The sequence below is a fragment of the Corythoichthys intestinalis genome, chromosome 2 (genome assembly GCF_030265065.1).
Source record: "Corythoichthys intestinalis isolate RoL2023-P3 chromosome 2, ASM3026506v1, whole genome shotgun sequence".
Lineage (NCBI taxonomy): Eukaryota > Metazoa > Chordata > Actinopteri > Syngnathiformes > Syngnathidae > Corythoichthys > Corythoichthys intestinalis.
In genome coordinates, this window is record NC_080396.1 from 66555788 (window position 1) to 66578055 (window position 22268).

General features: G+C 38.2%; 1 protein-coding gene across 1 annotated transcript in view; it reads right to left on the reverse strand.

Annotated features, from left to right (window-relative positions):
* The window catches only part of LOC130907767 (cadherin-4-like), a 429614-nt gene that overhangs the window by 6145 nt on the left and 401201 nt on the right, over positions 1–22268 (reverse strand). The window contains exons 13-16 of the mRNA XM_057823203.1: positions 19634–19873; positions 15730–15966; positions 3557–3696; positions 3304–3468 (exon numbers count right to left, since the gene is read on the reverse strand). Of these exons, the coding sequence (XP_057679186.1) occupies positions 3304–3468; positions 3557–3696; positions 15730–15966; positions 19634–19873 (782 nt within the window). The remainder of the gene's footprint in view (positions 1–3303; positions 3469–3556; positions 3697–15729; positions 15967–19633; positions 19874–22268) is intronic.

A 22268-nucleotide genomic window follows, 5' to 3' on the forward strand; every position in this document is an offset into this window, starting at 1 on the left:
ACTACCACCCATCCTCAGGAACATCGACTCACTCCCCCTTTTTCAATCCAAACTCAAAACTCACCTGTTCAGACTCGCCTATTCATAATAATCCCTCTTTTTGTTTGGTTTTCTGCTACTTATTTTTATCTAATAGTATTTTTATTGTTTTTACATCTCTTTAGTATTTTAAATTTGCCCTAAACATTCTATACTTTATTATTTTTACTGTTCTCAATCTTTAATTTGTTGAAATGCTTTTTTTAAATGATTGTACGGCAACCTTGAGTGCCATTAGGACGCCTTCAAATAAAATGCATTATTATTATAAATATGCTACGTGACTAATGTGGTCAACAGATCGACAATCTGCTTTAAAGCTACCACAAGAAAACACAATGCTTAAAAGTATGAGAGGGAAACACATGCAAAAAGTATTTTGAGACAATGAAAAGGTAATAAAAAACTCAATAAAAACACAAATAGTAAGTACTCGCCATTTTTAACCAATGAGTGCATGTGTTGGACGTCTCGCCGTGTAGACAGAATTGCAGTAACCTGGTAGTATTCGTCGGGTGACAGTGACAATAAGTCATCACCCTGAGCGCCTATTGCGTGCTTAAAACATGGCACCTTCTGTAGGTTAAAACATGTACTAAATATTATAGGTTTTTATATCAATGGTTATATTTTGTGTTTCTAATAACATATTTTAGTAAAAGAGAACAAATCCAAGTCCTTATATCCGAGGTTTCCTTTAATAGCACAAATAAATAAGTCTTGATAAATCCATGCAGATTTAGGTGTTGAAGCTGCTTCATGTAGTATTAGAGCAACTACGTATATGGCGGAAAACACAGACAAGGCTGAAAAAGCAGTTTTTGCTATACCACCTCTCTTTAAAATAAACTTCTCTATTTTAAGTCAAAAGAATCGTTGTGTTTGATAGAACAATACGTCTATATGCTGCCATAGTATTCATAGTGCCATTCATGGCGCATTAAGCCCCTGAACTATTTTTAATTTGTGCGTTTTACCCTGTAGACCCCTGTTTACATACGTCGCGCAACCGCTTTTGTTTTAACCAAGCCATAAAAAGAAGATAAGTATTTATTCCACAAAATGGCTGTTATTTTTAGCTTAGAATCATTAATTGATGTCTAATAGTTCGTTAAAAAAAAAAAAAAACGACTTGACTATGACTATTACTAAAATATTGTTCACTCACATATTTTAAACTTCTAAACAAATTGCGTCACAATGAAAAAAATGGTGTCTGTAAATAAGTCACAGATATCTACCTCATAACTATCGCTTAATTGTATTTTTTTTCTTAGTGTCGCATTTTCCCCAGTATTTTAGATGATAAATATTCGATCCAAACAAAGAAAAATTGGAGAAAAAAGTTTAAAAGGGTAAATATATGAAAAAGAAAATCTCGACCACTCCTTGATGTCTGTGATTTCTGCATCGCGACCCTTGTTATATTACCATGTTTCACCCATAAAATCCCCCCAAAATCAGGCTGTGACCATTCACAGCTCTGTCTTGACACTCGGTCATACATGCTACATGGAGTTTATGGATCGAAAAGAGGTAAGTACGCGATAATATCTCGTTAAAATCGTGGCGTCTTTAATTATGTTCTCGCGTGCTCTCACCTCCAGTTAGGGTTATGCTGTTTAATTTAATTGTTTTTTTTTTAAATGCCCTCCAGTTCAAAATTTTTCTTCCCCCAGAAAATTGAGGTTTTAAGCTTTCAAATGATGTATCACACATGCATTTTGGAAAATTTTGAAATTTGGCCAAATTGGGGGTCTCAGAGCGGAACTTCAAGTCACCTGAGTGTTTTCCGCCATACATAATGTAGGACTTTTAAAATTATCGCGTTAACGGGCGGTAATTTATTTTTTAAATTATTCATTCATTCATTCATTTTCCATGCCGCTTAATCACGTTAAAATATTTGACGCAATTAACGCACATGCCCCGCTCACATTAAAATGACAGAAGTGTAATGTCCGCTTGTTACTTGTTTTTTGTCTTTTGGTGCCCTTTGCTGGCGCTTGGGTCTAAATGATTTTATGGGTTTGGGGAGTGAGCATGGTGTAATGACATCAACAATGGCGAGCTACTAGTTTATTTTTTGATTGAAAATTTTACAAATTTTAATAAAACGAAAACATTAAAAGGGGTTTTAGTATAAAATTTCTTTTAAGAACTACAAGTTTTTCTATCCATGGATCGCTTTAAGAGAATGTTAATAATGTTAATGCCATCTTGTTGATTTATTGTTATAATAAACAAATACAGTACTTATGTACAGTATGTTGAATGTATATATCCATCTTGTGTCTTTTTTTTCATTCCAACAATATTTTACAGAAAAATATGGCATATTTTATAGATGGTTTGAATTGCGATTAATTACGATTAATTAATTTTTAAGCTGTAATTAACTCGATTAAAAATTTTAATCGTTTGACAGCCCTAATATAATTATTACAGGCCAGACGCTTGTTAATAAGATAAGATGGCTAGTGGTCGAGACAGATGCAATTATTTACGTCTAATATCACATTTTGACAGATTTTGAGGCCACTCCTTGACCAATACAAAATATACAAACTCATTCTTATCTGTCCAAGAAGCACCATCCCAACAAGTTTGACGATGCATAGACTGAATAAAGCCGGACAAACAGATTCCAGTAAGTTATCGTATGACGAATAAGTGTGTCTTTTTGGGCAATGCTTAAACGGCACCTGCTTCTGAGTATGACAAATGAGCGACACTGAAGTGAATTCTGAGCAGGTGATGGAGACTCCATCCACTTCACTGACAAGCAATTGACAGAAATCGAAACTGCCTCTATCCTATGGGACCCAGTGGGTGGCAGGAAAGCTACATGTTTGTTGTGTTTGTGTTTTAACAGGCTGCTGGAACAAGATCAGCCGCGTGTGTGTGTCTATGCGTGTGTGTGAATGAGAAACAAGGTTGGATGGATCAAAGCTGAACAGCTGCCAACACCTCTCGAGTGTGAACATGCTGTCACGAGTCTGTCAATCAGCATTTTCTCACATCAGCGTGCTGACCGACATTGAAGTTGCGTGTATGTTTGTGAATGTAAAAATGTAAAGTTCGCGTGATGAGTAAAGCTAAAGAACTGAAAAATTGGTTCCATTTATGGACAAAGTAGAGACCACGCACAGAACTTGCAAAAGTAGGGTCAAGATCCATGGCCAGTGAAAGGCCATTCTGCTGAATGGGAAACAATCTACAGTAGTAACAGCACAACGAATTTTTGCTTTCACATGCGTTCACCTCATGTATAAAGTCTCCGATGTCGCCAGGGTGAGGCACAACAGGCCTGATAGGGTACTGGGATTCTGGGATGATGGGCCGTTCATCTACCCTGCGGACACCGGGAGGTTTACTGATGATGTGCTCCAAAGAGTCAGGCTGTTGCAGCTGGCTCAGGTCGTAGTCCTACACATCCAATAGAGTGACACAGAGGTAATCGGTACAAAAGGTCATTTTAAAGTGTGCGCGAGACTGGCGTCACTTGGGATCTCACCTGGTCCTCCTCTCCCCCTCCCTCTTCATCGTATTTCAGTATGTTGTCCCTGACATCATCCTCAGGGTCAATGAGCAGTTGTTTGGTGTGCCTCTCTTTCTCTCTGCGCTTGATCCACACCACAAACAGCAAGACCATGCCTGCAAAGACACACAAACAATGTCTGCTCAGTTGTTGTGGTTATACGATATTTGTTTTATTGAACCTAAGCCACCAGGGAAATCCAAGTCTTTCAGCAAGGCATAGAAAACCCTAAACTGCTCTAGTGTATACTTGCAACACTTCAAAAACACACCTCCTTTAAACTGGTTAAATTCCCTTATTTTCAGTCTAAATTTACTAAAAATAAGTGAAATTATCTGCCAGTGCTTCAAGTAAATTTTACTCACTTACAGTGTTGCTTTTGTCAACAATACCGATAACAATAATATTTAATCAACGAACACTTTTTTCATGATGATGATGATGAGACGATAACGAGCTAAAACGTGTTTTGGGAGAGTAAAACATAACGAGACGAATGCCAGTTTTCACCTGGCGAGACGAGAACGAGATGAAAATGAGCAATAGTCTCTGTCACATGTTCACAATGGTGGACATTTTATGTGTAGTTAGCCGGCATCATAGCAGTGTCTGGTTGAGCCCCCCCCCCCCCCTTTCAACTCACAAGATTTGTTTTCTTTACCAGAGAGAATATGCAATGTTTCTTTAGCCTTTAAAGGTCTGTGCTGCGTAAGCATCACACACTAAATGTAATTCGTAGCGTTAGCATAGCATTAGGCTAATGCTAATGGCGAGCGTCCTCTTTAACTCTGGGACAACTTTTTTACTTACAGCTGGCTCATGGCGTCAAGGTGGGTATAATTAACTGAAAATAATGAACTGTTTTCCAGCCGACTGTGTATTATCACCATGTTGATGATGTCCTTGTACTGTAGATAGAGGCTTCAATATGTACCCGTCTGTCAATGTTCATTTGAAACAGTTGAAATCCTTTATTTATTTCTGTTTGGAGTAGAAAAAGTTTAATTTTACAGACGAACTAGGACACTCTGCGGCCCTTTGTGGAATCAGTTGACACCCCTGGTTTTATCAATTAAAACTAGATGAAGACAAACACATTTTGAGATTACTCCAAAATGACTAAAACCAATAAGTACTATCGTCCAAAAGACTAAGACGAAAATTAAAAGGGCTTTCAAAAACAACACTGCTCACTTATATTTTTTGAAATAACAAAACTACTAAAAAAATAACAAAAATAATGAAAAAAAAAAAAGAAAATAAGTGTACATTTAATATTCTAACTAAATTTCCAGAATATGCAGACACAGTGTGTGTATGCACTGCAATGCAAATATATAATGTCTTAATCTGATTATTTTTCTTAAATCTAGTCAAATAATTTTCTCCATCTTGTTTTGAGTGTTAAAGACTAGTCAACAAATTAATGTGTCTAATTATTCCACTTACTTTAAGCAAATATTACTATTTGTTCTTATTAAGGCCATGCATCTATAAGTTGGTCATTTTTTACCTAAATCAAGACAAAATTGCTTTCAAATAATCTTTTGAACAATATCTATTTATGAATTAAGAAAATGTCTGACATTTCCACGCTTTTTTAAGATGAAATATACTAATTTATTGATTAAAATAGTTTTTTAAACATATTTTCAGCTAACTATTTTTCTTATTTCGAGAAATCTAAGCGAGTAAAATTTACTTGAAGCACTTTCACTTATGTCTTGTAGATTTACACTGAAAACAAGGGAAATTCAACTAGTTTTAATGAAGTGTGTTTTTGCAGTGTGACCTTGCAGACATGCCTGTATCCTTTATATTTCGTTGCATGTCAATTTTTTTTTTTTTTTTTTTTGAGTTACGAGGACCATATCAAGCATATCAAGGAGATTAATTAATTCATTATTCATCGAAAACAATGATCAACAATTACGTTGTTTATTTTTATCATTACTTTTCTGGTTTTTTATCTGTGAATTTTGCCGTTGAAAGGTGATCTACAAATGTGTCTTGATTCATTGACTGACAACAATAATCGCTAAAGAATTGCCACACAATGTCATCAAATTTCAGTAATCTTATTATCGTTTGGAACATGGTTGTATGAAAATGACTGAAGAAAAAAAAGATTGTAAAAAACAGAAATGTCATGAGATAATCAAAATTTGTTTTTCCTTTTTTAAATGTGCATTTGAAATATACAAATTACTCACCAAAAACTATAACAAAAATGGATTGTTAAGCTTTGACAGCTCATTTTCACCAAGTTTTAGGTGTGTATTAAAAACTGATACTGTTTTTCCACTCCTGCGTCAAGATTTTTAACTGTCCCATTTTATTTAAAACACTGCACTTGACATATGGGCATGTTTTGTAAAAGAAAAGAAAATTTAAATATTGACATACAATGAAATAAACAAATGGACATTATTCTATTGTCTATATAACATTATAATATTTGTAAAATAGATCAAGTGATTACAAATAAAAAGAGATTTTCATAGTTGCGTGCATGTAGTAACAACATAGTACGAACTGAGATCAGTTTTTAATTCAATTGTCAGACCTAAAATACTGCCAAAACAAAAATGTTGCCCAGTGTTATTGTAACCCAATGGATAATTGAGTAAATATTTTCAATTGAATAACTTGATGGAACTTAATATTTTAAATTTTATATTTGCATCTCAATTATTTTAGTTTTAAAAATGATCTAATTCACAAAATGTGAATTATAGATGAAACGGTTCTCCACCCCTCTGCTGTAGCACAGGGCCAGTGGAAAATTACCAGCAACGCAATGAGACCAACCCCTTTTTTTTCAATTGACCGCGTGTGAGCTGCTTCAGCAGAGGTGCTGCATAGGAGAGCCACTGAACGAATTTATTCGATATTTTATGGTTAAAATCCCTCCAAAAAGCGAGTTACCCTTTTGTAGCACTTCCTTATCAGCGTGGGCTGAGTTGGAGACGGTGTGCGTGAGGCAAAAGGGCAGTTTACTCGTCCTTGGTAAGTTTAGCCTATCGAGCTAATCGGCGCTAACGTTAGCATTAGCTGACCAGTTCGGCCGTTAATAAGAATTTGTCAACTAATTGTTGACTAAAGTTAGTAAAATAATTGTCATCCTATATGTTGACGAATAGAGGAGGGAGTGGAACCGGAGTTCCTTGAGCCTGGAGTTTGTGGAGCTCTTTGAAAGCATCTTGGTGAGTTACTTCAAATGTGCGAACAACAGTCAAGTGCTATAATGTAGTCACAGCAGTTGAACCATATGCACTCCTATTGTCTGTGATACTAAATTGCTAACAATGGCAACATTTATTTTTCTTTTCAATGTTTAATGTGATTTCTGTATTTGTTTAAATGAGAACAGACTCAACCCAATTATCAAATTGAGTTGAACTGCAGTTAATGTTAAAAATAACATTGGCTGGGAATTAGAAAAAGAATTAGATTTTAATAGCCTTGTTTTATACAGGCTAGGTTTTTTTGAGGACCTTGAATTAAATTGGATTTGGATTCTGGATTCTCCCTGAAGAGGGGGATGGCGAGCTAACCCTTGATTGACGGACCTGGCTGCTTCCTTTTCCCAAGGAGCACAATCTTCACTTCCTACCTCTCCAGTGTGGTAGGATTGCGAACTGCTTCTGCAGTGGATAGGATAAAAACTGAACAGTGCACTTTTATTTTCATACAAATTGAGACACTCTTCACTTATTTTGAAGGGACACTTTAATTTATTATTTTTCTGGCACCAATCTGAACTGTTGTATATTAGAGAGCCGGCTCTAATAGGCAGTCATTGTGAATATATTGTAAATATTTGTACATAGTTTTCTCTTTTAATTATAATTTTGAATTTTAACCCTTTCGTGGCTCCAGTTATTTATTGTGTTCGAAATTCTTCTTGTTACACCAAAATTTTCCTTCAAGAGACGAACCTAAGCGCACGTGCCCAATTGGAAAAATTCCTGTAGACTCTACAGGGGTTACAAATACTTGGCGAGCTAGCCAGGAGGAAAATTGGTTACAATTTTGGATTACAATCCATACAATTGGGAAACCGGAGCAACGAAAAGGGTATTTGAATTACTGTTGAATTTTTTTCATTCATTAAAATGGATATTGTTAAAAAAGAGAATGTTAAAATCACAAATGCTGTTTATGTTAGTGGATTAACTGACAGTTCGTCAGATAAAGAAATTTTTGAGTATCTAGAACAACTTGGGCCGATTCAGAGGATCATTGAAGTTGCTGACAAAAAAGATGTTATTGTTGAATTTCAACATGAAGCTACAGTCAAAGAGCTTCAGAAACTGTTACCTTTAAATAGACAGTGTATAGCAGACCCACAGGTTAGTCATCGCATTCAAAACCTAGCCAGCATGTACACTACTGAGGTAAGTGCTTCAGCTACAGCTGATTACCTCACTGAACTAAAGTCCTTGTCTAGGATGTCTAGCAGACCTTTTGAGGAAATTTTGAGAGAGGAGTTAAATAGGATAGGCTTTTTAGTGGGAGGAGAACCCACTAATCTACCTCCTCCGTCTATAGATGAAACTCATTCTCTTACAGCCGAGTCCATCAGCGATGATGGACAGCCAGTAAGTATTCCGACTCCACCAATTGGTGGTGTTGTCAAAAGTCTTCCAGAAGAAAAAAAGACACCCTCTCCAGCATTAGCGCCAACTGATCATTTTAACACGCCAGAAGTCCAGCGCGTTATTGTTGAGCATATTGTTAAAACTAATGAAATGACCTCTCACGCCACATCGTCTTTCAAATTAAAGTCATTTTCAGGTAGAAATCCACTTCCGTCTTACGAAGTTGACTATGATTCTTGGCGTAGCAGTGTGGAGTTCTACTTAAACGATGCAACACTCTCAGCCAATCAGATTGTGAGGAAAATTATGGAAAGTCTTTCACCCCCTGCGTCAAGCATTGTAAGGTCACTTGGCCCAAATGCCAGACCCATTGAATATCTGACCTTACTTGATTCCGCTTACGCTACTGTGGAAGACGGGGATGAACTTTTCGCTCGGTTCTTGAACACCAATCAGGATGTTGGTGAAAAAGCATCCAATTACTTGCAAAGATTGAGTACCACCTTGAATCTAGTTGTGAGGAGGAAAGGAATTGCACCAGAGGAAGCTAGCAAACAACTTCTCAGACAGTTTTGCCGTGGCTGCTGGGAAAGCGGATTGTTGAATAGTCTTCAGCTTGAGCAGCGCAAAAATTGTCCTCCACCTTTTTCTGAATTCCTGCTTCTCCTACGGACTGAAGAGGATAAGTTGGCAAATAAAGCCGCCAGAATGAAGCAACATCTAGGAACTGTTAAACCAAAAAGCCTCTCACAAATGCAAACAGTGCATATTTCAGGCGTAGACAGTACTCAACCTGTTGATACTTCTTCGGATGTCACCAACGATCTCAGAAAGCAAATTGCTGATCTCAGTGCTCAGATTTTGCAAATGAAAGCAAGCTTTGCAAAAAATACTAAAAAAGACGCCACAAGCCAAAACCAAAAAGGAAAAAGAGCAGAAAGTGAACCAAAATTCCAAGACCTAAAACAAACTACCACAAGTTTGAATAGACCTAAGCCTTGGTATTGCTTCAATTGTGGAGAAGATTCCCATATAGCTTCTCGCTGTAGCAATGATCGAAACCCAGCACTAGTTGAGGCTAAGAAAAACACACTCAAAGAAAAACAGCGCGCTTGGGATGTTAAGTTTAAAACTACTGATTGTCATCAGTTAAACTAATTTCCACTTCTGTTGAGGGACAAACTGAAGTTGGGGTTGAACCATGTCCCACTTATCCAAAGATTAAGAGAAATATAAATAAGAGTGCTGAGGCTGCTTTAAAAAACAATCGTTCTCGCCAACTTATTGGTGAAAGATGTACTGGAAAAGTTTCTGTTGGAGGAGTTGACACTTTCTGTATACTTGATACAGGTTCTCAAGTGACAACTTTGACTCAGGCTTTCTACAAAGACCACCTGTCTGACCGTCCAATGTTGCCCATTTCTGAACTTCTTCCTGACCTTGAAGTGGAAGGAGCGAATGGCCAAGCTGTCCCATATTTGGGGTATGTGGAAATTGATATAAAATTTCCTAAAGAGCTACTCGAATCAGTTCCTGAAATACCCACCTTGGCCTTAGTCGTACCGAACTCTTGCTCAAATGGTGGCACTCCTTTGTTAATCGGCACCAATGCATTAGATTCTCTGTACGAGCAGTATGGAGACGAACCTTTGGCTGATTCAAAATCCCTTCCATATGGGTATTGTCAGGTGTTGAAAACCTTGAGTTTTCGGAAAAAACAAATCAACAAGGGTACTGTGGGTGTGGTAAAGCTTAAGGGCCGAACACATGAAGTTGTTCCTTCCAACCAGAAAGTTGTATTTGAAGGTTTTGTACATGGTGTACAAAAGAATCCAGAAACGGTGGTGGTGGTTGAATCACCATCTAGCATGTCCTTACCTGGTGGTGTTTTTGTTGAAAGTTGTCTAATTACCCTACCTAGGAAAGGTCCTTACAAAGTCCCTGTGATAATCAGGAATGTGTCAGACCATGATGTTACACTGCCCATCAATTGCGTAGTTGCCGAGTTGGCGGCAGCTAAGGATGTCGTGTCATTACACGAATTTCAAATTAACAATGACCGAAAAAGATCTGTTACCTGCTCTACCCAACAGAGAGTGGCAGAAGCGAAACCGAATTTGGACTTCAATTTTGGTTCTTCACCACTTCCTGAGGAGTGGAAACGGAGGGCTAAACAGAAGTTGAACGCTTTTTCTGATGTCTTTTCACATCATGATCTTGAGTTTGGTCATGTGACTCAAGTTCACCATCACATTCGTCTCAAGGACGAGACACCGTTTAAACAACGGTCTCGACCAATTCACCCCAGTGACTTTGAGGCAGTAAAAAAACATCTCAAAACACTTTTAGATGCCGGTGTCATCCGAGAATCCGAATCTCCATATTCATCTCCGATTGTTGTTGTTCGGAAGAAGAACGGAGAAGTGAGATTATGTGTTGATTATCGGAAATTAAATTTGCAGACCATCCGTGATGCATATGCTCTGCCAAACCTAGAGGAGTCTTTTTCAGCCCTTGCGGGATCCAAATGGTTCTCAGTGATGGATTTGAAATCAGGCTATTATCAAATTGAGATGAACGAAACAGATAAGCCAAAAACTGCGTTTGTGTGTCCCTTTGGGTTCTATGAGTTTAATCGAATGCCTCAGGGTGTCACAAATGCTCCAAGTACTTTCCAAAGGCTTATGGAAAAATGTATGAAAGACATTAACTTGAAAGAAGTACTTGTATTTTTGGATGATTTAATTGTTTTCTCCAGTACCTTGGAGGAGCATGAAAACAGGCTAACACGTGTGTTGGAACGGCTGAGAGAGTACGGACTTAAACTTTCACCTGACAAATGTAAGTTCTATCAAACCTCAGTTCGTTACCTAGGTCACATTGTGTCCATAGATGGTGTGAAAACAGATCCAGAAAAAATTGAAACACTAAAAACCTGGCCAAGACCCCAAAATCTCAAAGAGCTGCAGTCATTTTTGGGATTTACTGGTTATTACCGAAGGTTTGTGAAGGACTATTCTAAAATAGTCAAACCACTCACCTCACTCACCGCTGGTTACCCACCTAAGCGGAAGGGTTCTAAAGTGAGTATGGCAGGTTACCTGAATCCCAAAGAACCTTTCAATGAACGGTGGAATGATGTTTGTCAACAAGCGTTTGTAGACATAATTGAATGTCTTACTTCTTGCCCTGTGCTTGGATATGCTAACACAAAGCTACCCTATCTCCTGCACACGGATGCTAGCACCACGGGTTTGGGTGCCGCCCTGTATCAGGAGCAAGATGGGAGAATGCGGGTCATTGCCTACGCCAGTCGAGGGTTGTCCTGCAGTGAGTCTCGTTACCCAGCCCATAAACTTGAGTTTTTGGCGCTCAAATGGGCCATAACTGATAAATTCCATGATTATTTGTATGGCAATACATTTACTGTGATTACGGATAATAATCCGTTAACTTACCTTCTTACGACGGCGAAGTTGGATGCAGCGAGTTATCGCTGGCTTGCAGCTCTGTCTACCTTTCAATTTGACATAAAGTATAGAGCTGGAAAGAAAAATCTTGATGCCGATTTCCTATCAAGACGGCCTTGTAAAGACCTCAAGGATGACATAGTTTCCCAAGAGGAATGCAAGCAAATTGAGTCATTTAAATTTCGTCTTTTGTCGACAGCAAACCTAATCGATTCTGACCATCTTCTGGCAGACACTGTCGCTGCAACCTGTCAAAGACATACAGTTCAAGCTCAAGATTATGAGTCTTCCTTTGGTCTGGTTCATTCGTTGGCCATGTCTTCGGCTGCTATCCCCACCTCTTTTGAGGAGGAGGGCCTGGGCAGTGGTCTATCGACCATTCCCAAGTATAGTCGTAATGATCTCATACAGGCTCAAAGGCAAGACTTGGTCATTGGAAAAGTTATCAGTTTGTTAGAGGCTGGGAAGCATCCACCTGCTAATTTTAAAAATAACTCACCTGAACTTCAGTTGATGTTGAAAGAAATGAACCGTTTTGAGATTCATGATGCTCTCCTTTACCGTAAGCGTCAAATTGGAAAAGAAATTGCAATGCAGTTAGTTCTCCCTGAAGTTCTCAGGTCCAGTGTACTCGAGAATCTTCATGATGACATGGGTCATTTAGGAATCGAGCGCACCTTGGATCTAGCCAGGTCTCGATTCTATTGGCCTAAAATGGCCTCCACAATTGAAGAAAAAATAAAAGCTTGTGAAAGGTGTGTCCGAAGGAAAGCTATGCCTGATAAAGCAGCTCCCCTTGTAAACATTAATACCACGAGGCCCATGGAACTAGTCTGCATGGATTTTTTGTCCATAGAACCCGACAGCAGGAACACCAAAGATGTATTGGTAATTACAGATCATTTCACCAAATATGCGGTAGCTATACCAACAAAGAACCAAAAAGCTAACACAGTAGCAAAGTGTCTCTGGGAGCAGTTCTTTTCTCATTACGGTTTGCCCGAAAGATTACACAGCGATCAAGGGAGAGATTTTGAGTCGCATACAATCAAAGAATTGTGTTCCCTACTCGGAATTAAAAAAATTAGGACCAGTCCTTACCACCCGAGAGGGAATCCGGTTGAGCGATATAACCGAACCCTACTCAGTATGTTGGGCACCTTGAAAGAAAAAGACAAAACCCACTGGCGTGATTTCGTTAAACCATTGACACATTCTTACAACTGTACCCGAAATGATGTTACAGGCTTCTCCCCATACGAACTCATGTTCGGTAGGCAACCCAGACTACCCATTGATATTGCATTTGGACTGCCATGTAACAGCAAACAGACAAATTCCCATTCTCAGTATGTGAAGCAGCTGAAAGACCACCTTGAACAAAGTTATCAAATCGCTATCCAAAACTCTCGTAAAATGGCAGAAAAAAATAAAAAGAGATTTGACCGAGTCATCAGAGAGACCACTCTAGAAATTGGAGACAGAGTTTTAGTCCGGAATCTCCATTTCAGAAGTAAACACAAATTGGCAGACCGATGGGAGCCCATTGTGTATGTTGTCACCCAGAAACGGGGAAGTATGCCTGTCTATACAGTGAAACCAGAGAAGAGCGATGGTCCTTTACGAACACTCCACAGAGATCACTTACTGCCCTGTGGTTTCCTTCCGTCCATAGAAGATGAGCCAGATCAGGTCAGTAAGCCAATAACACGACAAACCCGGAAATTGGCCTCACAGGCTGAAGATTCCAACCCTGTTGAAGATGAGGAGTATGAAGATGATGTTGTCTTCAAATTTTCCCCACACCTGGAGGAAACTCGGTTCATTAAAGTGTATGATACTGAAGTGCCCAATGTCTCCAAGCCGGTGAATAGTTTACCAGAGCAAACAGTAACAACTCTTCACTTACCTGGGACATTTTCCAGCAAAAGGAACAATGAAGACGAACAAGAAACCGAAACAAATCTAGCAGTCATAGAACCTGAATCATCTTCTAATGATAACAGTAATGACGCTGAATCAATAGATGTTGAACCTCGAGATACAATATCTCCTACATTAGAGTTTGACAATGGAACGAACCAAAGTTCAGAAACCAGTGAGGAAATGACAAATGCACTGGAAAACGGAAATCAAATCGCTGAGCAAACAGAAAATAAATTGAACAATGGTGTTGTAAATACTCAACCTCTTCGTAGATCAGAAAGAGTACGGCAACCACCACAAAGACTTGAATATCCTGTGCTAGGGAATCCCCTTGTAACTATTGTAAAGTCACTGTTGCATGGTTTGAGCACAGCTTTCTCTGATGCGATAGAATCCGATGACTATTGGTTACAACAGCGTTCTTCCCACATTACAAATCCTTGTGTTAAATAAGGTTTTCATGCAAAGGGACTTGCATGAGATTTAGAGGGGGAGGATGTAACCCAATGGATAATTGAGTAAATATTTTCAATTGAATAACTTGATGGAACTTAATATTTTAAATTTTATATTTGCATCTCAATTATTTTAGTTTTAAAAATGATCTAATTCACAAAATGTGAATTATAGATGAAACGGTTCTCCACCCCTCTGCTGTAGCACAGGGCCAGTGGAAAATTACCAGCAACGCAATGAGACCAACCCCTTTTTTTTTCAATTGACCGCGTGTGAGCTGCTTCAGCAGAGGTGCTGCATAGGAGAGCCACTGAACGAATTTATTCGATATTTTATGGTTAAAATCCCTCCAAAAAGCGAGTTACCCTTTTGTAGCACTTCCTTATCAGCGTGGGCTGAGTTGGAGACGGTGTGCGTGAGGCAAAAGGGCAGTTTACTCGTCCTTGGTAAGTTTAGCCTATCGAGCTAATCGGCGCTAACGTTAGCATTAGCTGACCAGTTCGGCCGTTAATAAGAATTTGTCAACTAATTGTTGACTAAAGTTAGTAAAATAATTGTCATCCTATATGTTGACGAATAGAGGAGGGAGTGGAACCGGAGTTCCTTGAGCCTGGAGTTTGTGGAGCTCTTTGAAAGCATCTTGGTGAGTTACTTCAAATGTGCGAACAACAGTCAAGTGCTATAATGTAGTCACAGCAGTTGAACCATATGCACTCCTATTGTCTGTGATACTAAATTGCTAACAATGGCAACATTTATTTTTCTTTTCAATGTTTAATGTGATTTCTGTATTTGTTTAAATGAGAACAGACTCAACCCAATTATCAAATTGAGTTGAACTGCAGTTAATGTTAAAAATAACATTGGCTGGGAATTAGAAAAAGAATTAGATTTTAATAGCCTTGTTTTATACAGGCTAGGTTTTTTTGAGGACCTTGAATTAAATTGGATTTGGATTCTGGATTCTCCCTGAAGAGGGGGATGGCGAGCTAACCCTTGATTGACGGACCTGGCTGCTTCCTTTTCCCAAGGAGCACAATCTTCACTTCCTACCTCTCCAGTGTGGTAGGATTGCGAACTGCTTCTGCAGTGGATAGGATAAAAAACTGAACAGTGCACTTTTATTTTCATACAAATTGAGACACTCTTCACTTATTTTGAAGGGACACTTTAATTTATTATTTTTCTGGCACCAATCTGAACTGTTGTATATTAGAGAGCCGGCTCTAATAGGCAGTCATTGTGAATATATTGTAAATATTTGTACATAGTTTTCTCTTTTAATTATAATTTTGAATTTTAACCCTTTCGTGGCTCCAGTTATTTATTGTGTTCGAAATTCTTCTTGTTACACCAAAATTTTCCTTCAAGAGACGAACCTAAGCGCACGTGCCCAATTGGAAAAATTCCTGTAGACTCTACAGGGGTTACATTATCAATGGATTGCAACAATTCCAGACAATATACATATTTTTTGTCCTTAAGAGACAGTATAGGATGTAAGGTAGCTGTAGTTGTTATTATCAAAGCAAACAGTAATTTAAGTCTACCCAAGGGTCAGCAGTGTTGCTATGGCAGCCTGAGCAAGACAAAGCTGAACCAACCACAGTCTTTCATGTTAAATATGTGTGTTGGCGTGTACGGTAGCCAAAGAGCTGCAAGGTGTTGTGTGATCTGCACAGCTGATACTCACTGAGCAGAATGATGATGCATATCAGGATGGAGATGATTGCGCCGGTTCCCAGGCCGGCGGCTGCCACAGCGCCCACAGTGGTGCAGTCTCCGTTTGAATCACATGGACAAACCTTCACTTTGATGACTGATCTGTTGTACAAGGTAGGGTTTCCCGAATCTGACACTGTTATCGGAACCTCATACATGCCCGGCTCCAAATACACCTGATATCGCAGACTGAGGCGGGCGTAGTAGCCTGTGCAGAGGGGCGAAAACAAAGTTAAATTCGCCTCTCCGCCTATGACACACCCATTTTATAAACTGATTGTCCAGACTTTGATCAGTACATACAAAAAATAATTCATAGATTCTGGGAGAAAAACAAACATACAAACTGACTGTGTTTCTCTTCACTGGGAGGCAGACTTGAGATGACTTAAAATATCGGCCAATAATTTAACAACACAAAATGGTTCTGCAGAAGTAGTAAGTGACTGATGGTGCAACGATTCATTCGTTCACCTGAACTCTTAGCAGAGAGCTTGAGTTCAAATTCCACTCAGGTGTGAATGTAAGCGTGAAAGGTCTAAGTGTAACCTATGATTGACTGGCAACCAATCCAGGATGTAGTCTGCCTTTTGCTGCAAATCCGCTGGAATAGCCTCCAGCTTCTCTTAACTTTGGACAGGATAAATTGAATAGAAAAAGGATGGATAGACATGTTTTACTATGTTGTAGAACTGCAGTGAATTAGACTGAGCTTTACAATTATATTTATAATTTAGCTAAATAAGAAGGACTGATCATAATTAATGGCTATTTGATATGTGAGTTTTCATTCCCGCCACATGAGCTGTTTGATATTTTTTACCTTATAAAATCTGTTTTATAGAATCAATGTCTTTTCCGTCAACGATGACGATAACGAAAATATTTCGTCAACGAACAATTTTTTTCATGACGATCACGAGCTAGAAACGTGTCTTGGGAGACTAGTCCATAACGAGATGGATGCCAGTTTTCAGCGAACGAGACGCCAATGAGATAAAAATTGGCAATAGTTTCCGTCATAAGTTCACAATGTGTGACATTTTCTTATCGTATGTGTCGTTCGCACAATTCGTAGCAGTGTTTGCACGTGCCACTCATGTGACACGCTTAAACGTTTGAAGTTTAAAGATGAAAACATTTTGAGTAATTGTCGACTAAAACTAAACAAAGACAAACACATTTTGAAGTAAATAGGGCTGTCAAACGATTAAAATTTTTAATCGAGTTAATCAGAGCTTAAAAATTAATTAATCGAAATTAATTGCAATTCAAACCATCTCTAAAATATGCCATATTTTTCTGTAAATTATTGTTGGAATGGAAAGATAAGACACAAGACGGATATATACATTCAACATACTGTACATAAGTACTGTATTTGTTTATTATAACAAAAAATCCACAAGATAGCATTAACATTATTAACATTCTTTCTGTTAAAGGGATCCACGGATAGAAAGACTTTTAGTTCTTAAAAGATAAATGTTAGTACAAGTTATAGTAATTTTATATTAAAACCCCTCTTAATGTTTTCGTTTTAATAAAATTTATGAAATTTTAAATAAATTAAAAAAAAACTAGTAGCTCGCCTTTGTTGACGTCGCTGAGCGGTGACGTCACATGGACTCCTTGCCGTTCTTCCAAAGTGTCTTTAACTACGTAAGGTAGTGATTGAAATACACCACAAGGTGTCAATGGCGAGTTTTAAATTACTTAGAAATCAAGCCAATGAGTGTGTTTTGTCCCTCGACTGACGCCGTAGTTCCCTGTTTAGTGGTCTATCCATTGTGTTTCACGGTCATTTGAGTACTAGTTTCACAACGTACGAGACCTCTGATAGTTTGTATATTGTGACTAAATATTGCCATCCAGTGTATTTGTTGAGCTAAACGAAATGTTTGAATAGAGTTTGACCAAAGTCTGAATAAGTTTTATGTGTATTTTGCATTGCTATTTTGATTGGGAATGCCAGTTCTCTTTGCATTGTTTTTCTCACATTATTCTTTTTTGAGAGATAGGAATATTAGTTGTGCTTTCACTAAATGATACTTATGTTTGTTGTGAAGGAGTTGCCGAAGCTTATGGCAATAAGCTTTTCTATGCCTCTTAGCTCTCATGTGCAAAAACGGCGTCATTATAATCTGTTTGAGGAAAAGCATGAACGGGTCATTCCGCGATGCGTTAAATGCGTCAAATATTTTAACGTGATTCATAAAAAAATAAATAAATAAATTACCGCACGTTAACGCAATAAATTTGACAGCACTAGAAATAACTAAAATATGACTAGGACTAAGAAGTATTTTTGTCCAAAAGACTAATACGAAAATTAAAAGACCTGCCAAAAACAACAGTGTATAGAATAAGAAACACACATTGCACAGATAACACGAAAAAAAAAGCCTGATGTAGCGAATATGATACGGTACATATTATGGTATTTGAATTTTTATGTTTGTTTTGAGGGGCCAAAAAAAGGTTTCAAGTTTAAAGATTTTATTTATTTATTTATTTATTTTCTGTCAATTTATTCCATTCCAGGATCTGGTTTGTAAGTTGAAATGGTCATATGTTGAACAGGATTTACATTATAATTGATTAATTTGTTCCACAGCCCAAAATCCTTCGCTAAATCCTTCATAAATACATCTGGTAAATAACAAATGCACATAGCAAAACAAATACATTATACACTGGTATTTATAACAACATTATAACACAAATCGGAAATATAGTAATAATTATGTAACGAATCAGTTTCTAATGTGGCGGTTGTGTTTTGCATGCTGTTCCTAACGACAGAGTGAGAGGTGCAGAAGAGTTTTTACTTTCTCTTTTCAAGTTGTTGTTGGCGTCGGCTATGGCGGACAGTAGCCATGTTGTGTTGCACAAGTTCTGAAATAAATGATTAAAAACCTGACGAAGCTGGCGACTCCCTTGCCGATGTTACAATAACAATAATTGTCACCTTAAATTATAAAGTCTGGCGAACGGAGGTCGGAGGAGGACTGTCGAGATCGTAGACATATTCTGGCGGTATTGTCGAGCCAGTTCACTGTCTCGCACACCACGCTCATATTTTCCATCATTTCCATGTTAAATTCAATGGTAAGCTTCACCTTTTCCTTTTTTTCACTACCTTCTCTGGACCAATGTTGATTTCTCTCACAAGAAAATCGACCGTGCGTCCGTATTGGGGGAAAACAATGGAATTGCGATTCTGTCATAAATCATCGTGTTTTGAGCATGTTGTCATATGTCAAGATAAATGACGAGTCAAATTGACACACAAACCGACATAAGTCGGATGTCGAAAGGATTGTATTTTGATGCGATGGGTACCACTGCATTTGGGCTTCACAGGCTTTACTCACTGACTACTATTGATGGTGAAAGATGAACTAGAACTAGATGAACTGCGGTAAAATGTCTTTTTTTAAATTGACCACAAGGAAACTGGTATTTTACCACTTACAATACCAAAACTACATAAACAGACACATAACTGTCCATATATTGTGACTGCTTTCATGTTTTTTCTAAAAATAAATAAACCTACTGGCTACCATTGACAGTGATAGACGTCCAATCTATTTTGACTGGGTGATTATTTGCAGCGAAACATGATCCTTCAATGTCAGCTGTCCCAGTTCAAATGAGTTTGACATTTATTGCTATAAATGGCACTGGATGAGTTAAGCAGTTTTTACAAATGAATGCAATGATTTTGATCCTGGAATAATAATAATAAAAAAAGATCTTGATCTAAGTTAGCCTTTGAAATGATGTCACCAGGGAATGTATATTCTCTAGGAGGGAAAAATATTGTCATATTATGGGAGGAATTTGGGTATTTTTGGATTTTCTCTCACCACTGATTCGTGTAATTGTCCAGTTGGGTCTGATGCCAGAAGGATAAGTAGGTAGCTCGAAGACAAAAGGCCCAGCGTTGGAGTCAGTGTCGGCGTCAATGGCAGTGATATTGACACCGTTGGCATTCTTGTTCATCTGCTCACAGATCTGAGACTCCCTGGGTATGAGCGCTGGGGGGTTGTCGTTTATATCTATCAGATAGATCTGCAGTGTGCCGGTGCCACTGGCTGGAGGAGAGCCTGAGAGAAAAAAAGGAGGGAGATCATGTCAGACGGAAAAGATGCCAAGAGAAGATACTGTAGGTGCTGTGAAAACAGAAGGGAAGGGGGCTGGTGTTTTGGGGCCCAGCAGTTTAAGGCTGACAGATTGGATCCAAAATAGCAGAGGAAAAAAATGAAGAGTTGAGAATCCTCAGCCGTGATGCTTTTGGTAGAGAGGGGTGAGAATTTATTTCTGTGACAGAAATACTTTTGACAGTGGTGCTCTCAAGCCCCTCATTTAGCCTTGCAGGCAAATCAAACGCATCAGGGTCGATGAAGACGAGGCTGCAGCTCTTCGCTCACCAAAAGATGCGCATAATGATGACTGTAATACAACCAAACAAGTCCTTGCCCGTGTGTGTTTATGCAATACTACAAGATACCTCAAATAAAAGCATTTACGTCTGCCAATATAATAAAAATGACGAATCTGTTCTGAATTTGGTGTGCTCTTCTAGTTCTTTATTCTCACTTTTAATACAAAAGCATTGAAAACACATCCGTAGTTTCATGTCTGGGAGGTTGTGCACTTATACTGTCTCAATGTGCAGAGTGCAGCTTTCTTCATAGTTGTCTCAGCTTAGGGCATTTTCAACTTCAAAATAGTACTGCACATAACACACTGCATTGAAAACATCCAACTACACCAATGAAGCGTATTAATGGTCTCCAATCTATTTTTGCAGGAGGAACATACTGATGTAAAATTTGTATCCACTTATTCAAGAATTTCGAAAGTTGAAATGTGATTTTACCTTTGTTTTTTTTGGGAGGTCAAGGGGGAGTACAGGGGGTAAAATAACACACTTATTATGACAACAGGCAAGAATTTTTTTTAGGAGACGAAATGTGGTGGTCCTTGCCCAGACTCCTCTCTACCTTTACTTTTACTTTGGTAACACTTCATGTTTTGACTTGTGGCCTTAGTTCAACCTTTGCAGGCTGGGTGTGGTGTACCTGGGAACCTCTTGGTAACTCACGATACGATACTGTTTGTGATACAAAGCTCACGATAATGATCTGACAATATGGCGATACACCGATTATCGATACATTGGTCAGAAAATCATTCTAGGATATTCTAAAAACAACTAACAAACAGAAAAACAAGCTTTTGCTGTGAATTGGAATGAGTTTATCAATAGTAGATGTTTAATCCGTTTGAAGCCCACTTCAAACGGATTGAACGTCTGTGGCCGTCAGTGGCAGCTAATGCCAGGCAATTAGGTAATTTTGGGCCATTTAAGGTCATTTACCTGTTGATTTTCAGTTACTTCCTGTTGATTTTGAGGTATTTTATAGGTCACTTACTGTTTATTTTGTGTTACAAAACAGGAAGCGACCTGGGATGGGAATCACCCAAATGAATAGGCAGTGACTCAAACTCAACGGGAAATGACCTGGAAATTCCCTAAACTGAACCGCAAGTGACCTGTAAATGCCCTGAAAATCTGACAGAATGACTGTGAATGCTCTGGTTTCGAATGAACGAATAAATCCCAGTCTAATTAACTGAGACACTATTATAGTGGAAAATTTTGGTAACAACTTGTTGGTTCCTTTTTTTTTTTTCCTTTCTTTTTTTAAATAGACATTGACACCTTTTTAAAAACGATATCCTGATTATTGCAGGAACATATCGATAACCTTTTGGGAGACAGACTATCACAATATATCACCATTTCGATATTTTGTCACGCCCCTACCTGGGAGTGCACCTGCAGCTCGTCAGTATTCGCTATAGCTTTGAAGGAGCGGCTTGGGCAGCAAACAGGTGCCAGATGATTCTGCCTGTCAACATTGGACAGCCTCCTGTTTGAACGCCTTTTTTTAATATATATATATATATATATATATATATATATATATATATATAGTATATATATTTTATTTATATATATTCTAATTAAATCGGTTTCTAATTGTAATTAACGTTACAGACATAATATGTTACACTCATCCAGAGTCTTTAGTTTAGGCTTAAGATAGGGTTATCAAATGTATCCCGATAACGGCGGTAATTAATTAAAAAAAAAATGTATCGCATTAATGCAATTAATGCATGCGCTGTTAGACCCACTCACGCATTGTCGCGCTGAGTCTGTAATGGCGCCGTTTTACCTATATAGAGAGATAAAAGGCAGCGTGAAATGAGTAGAGTGAATTTTGGCAGCCTTTGGTGCCTTTTTTAATTGGCTAAAGCCTTACAATCCCTCTCCCTACGATTAGAAATATTATGGGAAGCAATGTGGGGAAGCAAGGTAGCAATTGATCTTTTTATTAACACCTTATGTTATTTCCCAACGCAGAGAAAATATATCAATTGGTAGCACTACGCACAGTCATGGTTCCACTTCCCATCATGCATTTGGCC